The sequence below is a fragment of the Telmatherina bonti genome, assembly GCF_933228915.1.
Source record: "Telmatherina bonti genome assembly, chromosome: 4".
Lineage (NCBI taxonomy): Eukaryota > Metazoa > Chordata > Actinopteri > Atheriniformes > Telmatherinidae > Telmatherina > Telmatherina bonti.
Genome location: NC_136622.1, coordinates 10,379,598 through 10,388,418, shown reverse-complemented (window position 1 = coordinate 10,388,418; position 8,821 = coordinate 10,379,598). Strand labels below are relative to the sequence as shown.

At 42.0% G+C, this 8,821-nt stretch overlaps 1 protein-coding gene across 1 annotated transcript in view; it reads left to right on the top strand.

Annotated features, from left to right (window-relative positions):
• The first annotated feature begins 5,600 nt into the window (after positions 1-5,600).
• The window catches only part of sdcbp2 (syndecan binding protein (syntenin) 2), a 17,328-nt gene continuing 14,107 nt past the window's right edge, over positions 5,601-8,821 (top strand). Inside the window, exons 1-2 of the mRNA XM_079239262.1 lie at positions 5,601-5,741; positions 8,243-8,294. Coding sequence (XP_079095388.1) covers positions 8,244-8,294 — 51 coding nt within the window. The 5' untranslated portion in view covers positions 5,601-5,741; position 8,243. The remainder of the gene's footprint in view (positions 5,742-8,242; positions 8,295-8,821) is intronic.

Genomic DNA, 8,821 nt, shown 5'->3' with positions numbered 1-8,821 from the left:
TTTTTGTGTTTTTTAATTTTTTTTTTTTTTTTGTTTTCTCCCATTCGGAGTGCTGGTTATTGTAAGATTACGCTGACGTGAACCACTAGCAGCTACCTTCTTCTTTCATAAGTCAGAGCACATTACTGCTATGTTCGGCATGGCTTGTTCGTACCTGTCAAGAATCCCGCTTCAGCTGGAAAACTCTTGTTCTTTACCCGTCTTTCCCGCATTATTTTCCCGTAAACATCCCGGATTATGATACAGGGAGTAAATAAACTCATATAAGGAGATAAATCCCCCGCTTCTGCGAAGTATAAACATGCGACAACCCTATAAGTTTTATTTTCCGCACACACAGCAACTCCCCACCCCCCACAGATGATCGACCCGAGGACAGGAACCGGTGACCGACCCCTCTCTTACTCTTTTTCTTGGCGGTTGCCAGACAATTTTTTCCTCACTTTAAAATCCTACTTGGCAGGTATGAGCTTGTTAGATCTCAGAAGCAAAAGCGTACAAAGGAAAACAATAAGCACACTCTTGCATCAATCTCCAGCTTCAAATGCTAAACCTTAAACTCGTTTGTTGCTTAGATAACAGTTGCTTACAGTGAAATGTTGTGGTACAACATAGGAACAGAACTTAGAAGTTAAAATAGATGTTTCTGGAAAGAACCACTGTTTTCTTCTTCATGGAAGATGCTAACTGAGGAGTGAGAGAAGTAATTGGCACAAACAACCAGTCATAGCTGTAGATAGTTTTAATGTGTACCGAAATATGGTAACTACCTTACCCTGTCAGCATGTTCTTGGTCTGATGGGACTTTGGTGTGTATAAGCCGAAAAGCTTTGCATTCGATTTTTCTTTTTCCTTTTAATCTCTCTAAACCCCATTTAAAGCCATACACAAGATGGGATTAGGCACATCGATTAGAGAATTATCTTGTTTGTCCTAGATGATATGAAATGCTTGAATTTTACAAAAAAAAAAAAGAGGGGGGGGGGGGGGATTTTTAGAGGCCAGCTTTTTATCTTTGTGAAACAGTGAAGTTAATATACCTTGATAAATTTGACTTTTTTCCTTCTTGGTTTATTTTATAGTTAATCTTAACAATGTTCTACTCTGCCTATCAGAAGACGTTAAGAAAAGAATACGCTGAGGCATCTTAGTAGTTTTTATATGTGAAAATTTGTTTTAAATGGAGTTTAAATGAAGGAAAATGCTGAGCTGACTGTCTGTTTTTAACATGTTGGCTCAACTGAGTGGCGTGGAAGCAGATCACGTCTGTGCTATGTGTGTTAACTAAGCAGGATAAACCACCAATGTATTTAAAATAAAAGAAATGCTCTTCAACTGCTTATGAAAGTTCCCTCATTTTCAGTGCTTTGACATTAAAAACAGCAACTTGTGAGGCTGTGTCAAGTATTGAAGTGCAAATAATTACTGCAACTTTGAATTGCAACTTAGTAGTGTTAGTGATTGAAAGTGACCAATCATCTGCAACTTTCTTATTGACTCGATAACAATTAGTCTGCTTTGATGCAAAAACAAATATTCACCAAGGATCCACTTTGATTCTTTTATTTATTTTCAAATGCTGCAATCATTATGCACTAATTTAGATTGAAAGAAAGTAGATTTACTCAGACGGACCAGTTTTTTGTGATATTTACAGATGCACTATGTAACTTTCCAACATGAAAATTTAGTGTTCTGCACTCCTCTGATTGGTACGTTGACATGTAATATGTACATTTCTGGAGTCTTCCATCAGCGTCACGAGGCATCTTTTTTTTTTTTTTTGCGTGACCATTCAGTTGAATTTCGTTTTACGCACCATGTCACGCGCTGACCAGCGGTCACACTGTATATCAGCAAGAAACGTCAGATGACATTAGAGGAAGAGGGAAGAAAGAAAGCAACAGCTAAGAGATGAATCACTGTGGAAGTGTTTTACTGGTTGGGGAGCACGCACAGTGCAGGTAGTAAGCAAGATGGATGCTGAATTTGCCATGAAAAGTTGCGCTTTGCTGAGAAAACCGGCCAAAGTTCCACAGTCTTAAGCCCCACTATTAGGCCCTGTTTACACCATGAGGCTGAAACTGTAAAATGCAAAAGTTTAATTACATTCTGTTGTTTTGGTTACACGGTGGATAAAACCACAAAGATTTGACAACAGCCTTCAGGGTGAAATATTCAAGAGGGTTTTGGCTGCAGACTAGAGAATGAGGCAGGGCTGGATATTGGACGGGTCTGGATGTCCAACCCTGCCCCCTCAACATTTTGATTGGATCATGTTTCTCCTTCGTTCTAAATGACCACTGCTAACCCATCAGCTGCCTATCAGCTGCCTCCAGAGTCCCACAGGCCAAGACGGCCCAGTAGGATTCCTTCAGCTTGTCGGCATGCCTCACTGCTGGCGTCCACCAACGAGTTCTGGGATTACCGCCACGACCTTACGGCACCAGCTCTGGCTGGCCGCCTCAACAATAGAGGCACGAAACACAGCCCAATCATACTCAATGCCTCCCGCCTCACTCGGGAAATGGTTGAAGCTCTGCTGAAGGTGGGAGTTGAAGCTCGCTCTGACGGGGGAGACGTTCCCAGCAAACCCTTACAACAGGTTTGGGCCTGCCAGATCTGACCGTCATCCTCCCCCACCACCTGAGCCAACTCACCACCAGGTGGTGATCAATTGACAGCTCCGCCCCCCCCTATTCACCCGAGTGTCCAAGGCATGTGGCCGCAGGTCCGATGATACAACTACAAAATCGATCATCAAACTGCGGCCCAGGGAGTCCTGATGCCAGGTGTACATATGGACACTCTTAATGTTCTTATTCATGGTGTTCATTATGGACAATCCATGACGAGCACAGAAGTCCAATAACAAAAACACCATTTGGGTTTAGAGGGGGGTGGGGCATGCTTGCCAATCACCCCCCCCCCCCCCCCCCCCCCCCCCCCCAGGTCTCACTGTCATTGCCCACGTGAGCATTGAAGTCCCCCAGCAGAACAATGAAGTCCCCAGAAGGAGCACCCTCCAACACTCCCTCCAAAGACTCCAGAAAGGGTGGGTCCTCTTAACTGCTGTTCAGCGCATAAGCACAGACAACAGTCAGAACCTGTCCCCCCACCCGAAGGCGGAGGGAAACTACCCTTTCGTCCACCCGGGTAAACCCCAATGTACAGGCACAAGGGGGAGTCTAATGGGAATGCCCACACCCTGCTTGGCGCTTCTCACCATGAACAACTCCAGAGTGGAAGAGGGTCCCGCCCTCTCAAGGGTACTGGTTCCAGAGCCCAAGCCATGCGTCGAGGTGAGTCCAACTATATCTAGCTGGAACTGCTGAACCTCACGCACAAGCTGAGTCTTTGTCAAGACCCCACAGTGTGGCACAAAGCGATAAGTTGCCGTTTAGAGGTGGATGTACACATGACTTCACTTTATTCTCTGCTCTCACCAGGGGTTGAAGCTATTTTATGGCCAGGGTCCAGCGACCATGTCATTTGAATTAATATTAATTTCGAGCTTTATTTGCATGGTAGTACACTAACACCTTATTGATTAGCTGTGTGAACCTGCTTTAGTTTGTTTTACAGTGACAGTGTACGTTTTAGGGGTTAAGGTTCTTTTCATAAAATTTCTGTCTTTGTTGTAAAGCAAGATTTAATTATCTTTTTGTTTATAGTGAGGTGCAGAATGAAGGCAATATAGTCCACGATACATTATAGCCCTTTGTAGTTAATCAAGGTGTCGAGAATAATGTGGACATTTGGACACAGCCAAAGTCTTTCAAGTTAATTCATTCATTTATTTGTTTGTTTGTCCTTTCTTTTTCTTAACTGCTCAGTCCAATTCATGTTCAAGGGGAAGCTTGGGAGCCTATCCCAGCAACAACTGGGCGACAGGCAGGGTACACCCTGGACAGGTCGCAAGTCTAAGTTGAGTCAAGTCTTTCAAGTTGAAAAATGAAAACTCCAGTTTTGAAACATCATGTAAAGTACGTTTCAGTTATTTTCTGCTTTTCATAATGAATAGTGTATCATTCAAACACATCCAGTATTTGTTTCAGGTTAATATTTCTTCAAACTGCTAAAAAAAAAACAACAAAAAAACCCCCCCAACTTTTACAGTTTCTCCACTTGAACTATTGTGGAAGTACAGAAACATATCCTCTTGATAGAAAAAATAAAGTCTGCTTCTGCCCAAGTTTTGGTGTGAGTCTTGATGTTCCAGTGGTTAGATGGGAAGATTGTGATTCACAGGGTCAAGGACTCAAACCCAGTAAGGCAGGGCTTTCCAAATCTAGTCCTCAAGGGCTGGTGTCACGCAGGTATTGTTGTTTTACTACTACAACACAACTGATTCATATAAAACTGATCTCTACTGCTTGTTGTCAAGTTGTGCACAAGCCTATAAGGGACCCATTTATTTGAATCTGGTGTGTTGCTGCATGAACACATGAAAAACCTGCCCTCAAGGACCGGATTTGCAGATCCCCAGTATCTTTCCGGCGGCAACGTCTGGCGGAAACGTCTGGTGGTTAAAAGTGAAGCCTATGCGGAAGTCCATAAAACTGCAGTGCCCCCTTCATCCACTAGGGGCTGCAAAACGGAGCAAATCCCCATAGACTCCCATGTTAAAAAGACCAACTTCACAGCAGAAATAAACATGTTTACAACCTGGTTCAAAAATCCATTTTCGGTTTAATAGGTCAGGTTTACCTTCATGGCAACTGTGGGGGGAGTGAATTTTTTTCTAACCCGCCCGTTTAAAAGTAATTTAATCTCGAAGTTCGGCATATTTAGGGGCGTGTCCTTTTGATTGACAGGTACCAATCTCCGACTTTAAGTCAGAAGAACGTAGAACAACCGCGGCTTTTAGCCGGTTAACAACGTGACTTAGCTTTTGCCCGCTTACCCCCGTTAGATGGTTAGCTCCTGTTATCGCCAGATTATCTCGGTTAGCTTTAAGCTACAGAAAGCTTGGAGTTTGCTCGATGTCAATCATCCGCCATGACGCTCACGGCCCCCCTCTCAGCTCCACCTCTTTGCCCATATTTGTATTTTCCGGGCGAGACAACAGGCATGACGCTGCCAAGATGGGGACGGTAGGAACCGCCCACCGAGCTTCAATCCAGCTCTACAGAAACCTATGGGTGACGTCACAGAGGCTCCGTCCATCTCTTTATATACAGTCTATGGTTATAGTGGGGAAGGGGCCCCCAGGAACACGGTGGGCCCAGGGGCCTGTGCACTTTTAATCTGGCCCTGCCTTAGTCTCATCAGTTCAGATAAAAAAAGGCCACTGTAGAATGGACAGGTAAGATTGAAAATCTGAGCCACAGGTTTTATGAGGAAACGTGTTATGTCAACTTACAAGCGTGTGTGTGTGTGTGTGTGAGTGTGTGTGTGTGTGTGTACGCGCGCGCGTGTGTGCGCGATAGACTTCAAACCCTGATCTCACCATTCAATACAGCAGTGCATCTGTCATTAAATGCGTCTATACAATAAAGATTTCCACGAGTTTGCTTCCTGTAAATTTTGTGGCAAGTCAAAGTGCGTGAGGGGCGGGGCTTAAAGCGTCAACACGTGACGTGTTTGCAGGAGCAGGAAGCCAGGAGTGACATCACTTTCCAGAAGTCCCCTTAAGGTTTCAGCGACGTCCAGAGCCACAGCCACGAAGACACAGAAAAATAAAGGAGATAACTTCTTTAGAAAAGGATTGAGTTGTGATCACCTCTCTTACTGTCCAGGTGAGATTCATGCTGGCGAGCATTTCTCAGCGTCTCAGATTCTGGTTTCGTTTTAGCCAGAAAGCTAACGGCGCTAGCTCTCCGTTTCCATCTGTTTATAGGAACAAAGACGGTCTGCTTCGACCAATTTTATCCTCATTAATATTCCTTATTTTGCGTCCATTATCAGACATTTGTTAGCTTATTCATGATTGTAAGTTACTATGTATTTATTTAGCCTTCTGAAAGCGCGTCAATGTTTAATGGCTGTGGAGAAACATTAGCTTATGATGATTTATAACAGAGTTATTATTGCATTAAAACAGCAGATAAAGGTGTCCGCCTGCGTAAAGGACACTGTTATGTTATCTATCAGAGCTGTGGATGATGTACAGAGGCAGGTATTGTTTCACAGGTACAGCAGCCAGGGTGGGAGTTGTTTTTTTGGCTGTTTCCAGCCTCCCTCCCTCCCTGTTTTTCTTTCCCAACCGTGTCATCAGACCGGAAGAAACTGGGAAAAGACCACATTCTTGGATCACACCAAATAGTTCAGGCTTACTGAAGTTACTTTTCCAGTTTTTCACAGCTTTTGGCATCTTAGACTAAATCACAATAGGGGGGGAAATTGTTTTAGTTTTGTTGCTTTATCAGAATATTTGTGTTTTTTTAAAACATATTTGGAAAAAAAAAGTCTTACATTAAAAGATGTAATCTTTGGGAGCAGGATCCTTGTTTTATAACAGTAAAACAATCTACTTAAGACATTAATGCATAATTAATAATAATTGTTCAGCTATTACGACTAGATTTAGCTTAGCTGGCAAAATAAAATTTTCAGTGTAATTATTTCGTGTGAAAGACTATTTGCACATTATGTTCTGATGCTCTCATTTCCTCTGCGCTTCTGCTCAGCAGCAGCGCTTTTCACAAAAGGCTCGCGTTTATTTAACTCCATTAGTAAAAGACGTTCCTTTACTCTCCGAGTTTCTTTAGTTTTTCCTGTTGTTTAAACGGTAGTGCAGAAATGACTCAAGGATCAGGTTATGTCATCACTTTTTCCAGGTTTATTTGTGTCTGGCCTGTAAACCCATCTGAGAGAGAAATACAAAGCAAGCAAGTGCATAGCTAAAAAGCAAACAGACGGAGTATTGAATTGCCCGTCTGTGTCCTCTAACACAATGATGTACTTGTCTATGAGGAGCAAAAAGATCTGAATAGAGTGGTGGCTGGAGAGCTGGATGAGTGAGGTGTCACAGTGATGCGGTTGTGAGCAAGTAGTTTGCTTTTTTAAGGGACTTGATACTATTTTCACTCAGTGGTGTAAAAATGAATCTCTGTGTACACATGCAAAGGCAGTGTGGATCATCTCACACTTTATGTTTTGTGCATTTTGTGCAGTGTTTTTCTGAACATGATTTCCTCATCATGTGGTGTGTGGCACGTGGGTGTTTTCAGTGACTTTAGCACTGGTTAATTATTGTTGGTTTTAGATGATATCTTGTTTTGTAATTGCCTCTGTTCCCTAATGAAGAGCAGATTTTGTCATGGAGGAGTTTTTCTTACAGATATACAGTCATGGAACAACTTGGACTCACTGCTTTTCCTCTGTTTTGACAAAAGTTTCTGTTCCTCTGTCGTGATGTGAAAACATCTGACAAAAAAGCTTTTTATTTTTAATGACGCAAACAAAGATGTCACAATCTTGAGGAACACAGCGTAGAGGGAAGTGTTTTTGCAATACAGCCATATTTTGAAGTTTAGCTCATCTAAAATTGCTTCTTTCCAACTGCATGTTCAGCTTTTCTCGATATTCCAGCGCTGCGAAGCTTCGCCGGACTTTGAGAAAGTCTGTCCCTCTTTGGCCGCTCTACAAGCTTGTTACATACTCCGTTAGAAGCAAAAGGATTGTTCTGAAGGCTGCAGAAACAATAAAAAAGTTTTTGTTGGGTCAATACTCAACGAGATGGTAGTCTTTGACGAGGTGGAGATTACTGCGGGGGGGATGTTGGTGTTTATATGTGTAATTAACAACTAACCTTGAAACTTGATCCACAGCGAGGTTGTGCACATGGTGATGTCTGTGTCTTCAAATACCACGTCTGTTTCATTTTGTACTTTCTCATCATCTCAATCAGCTGCCCATTAGAACTATCTGTTCAGTCTTGCATTTGCAAGAAGTGACTACTTTCCACTTCATGCTTTTCCTCGTTAACCACGCCCACTTCGAAATCGCCGACTAATCACACCGATCTTGGAGCCCCACCAGAAAAAAGTTCTGCTTGGCTGATAGGTCAAGGATAAGCGGCAAGATGTCACCGACCACGTTGGCAGGAAAAAATGATCTTGAGAACAAGGAAATGATTTCATTTCTTGTGGTGTGTGTTATTAATTATGAAATATTAATGATGAAATCCCAAACACTTGCAAGTAAGTATAAAAACCAGTTGAGGTGTAACGTTAATGGGAGGAGTTGATTTGGCAGCTTTATCTCTTAGTAACAACTGTTTGTGTTTTCTGTTCAGCATGTCTCTGTATCCATCCCTCGAGGACCTCAAGGTCGACAAGGTCATGAAGGTAAGATGCGTATTTCGAAGTAATTATAGTAATTTATTTTATCAAATCAGATTGTAACTCTCTGAGTCCCTTAAATATTATAAAGGAGATTTTAACCTGGTTGCAGACAAACTGCTTTTTGCATTATCACAAAAATGGTTTCTGCTGAAAACACATTATTTATTGGAAGCAAACATGATTCTCTTTTCAAAGAGACATGTTAAAACTATGAACATGAAATGTTTGGGCAGTTTGGAAAGCACAGATGATCTAAAAGTAAACCTTTTGTAACCTTTATTGACTCATCTCATCCCTGGAAAACTGTTAACATGGAGTTGAGTGTTTGTAATTGTCTTCAGTGACTCAGGAGTTTCATATCTGATGTTTTTTTTCTCAAGATCTTAACAGCCTCATGGATGCTAGATTGTTTTGGATTGTTGTGCATAATAGTGAAACATATTTTTCAAATCTATTCAAAAACACAGATGAATAATTAATCTTTTTTATGACTAATCTTTGCTGTTATTCTATGTTGAAGTGAATTGCAT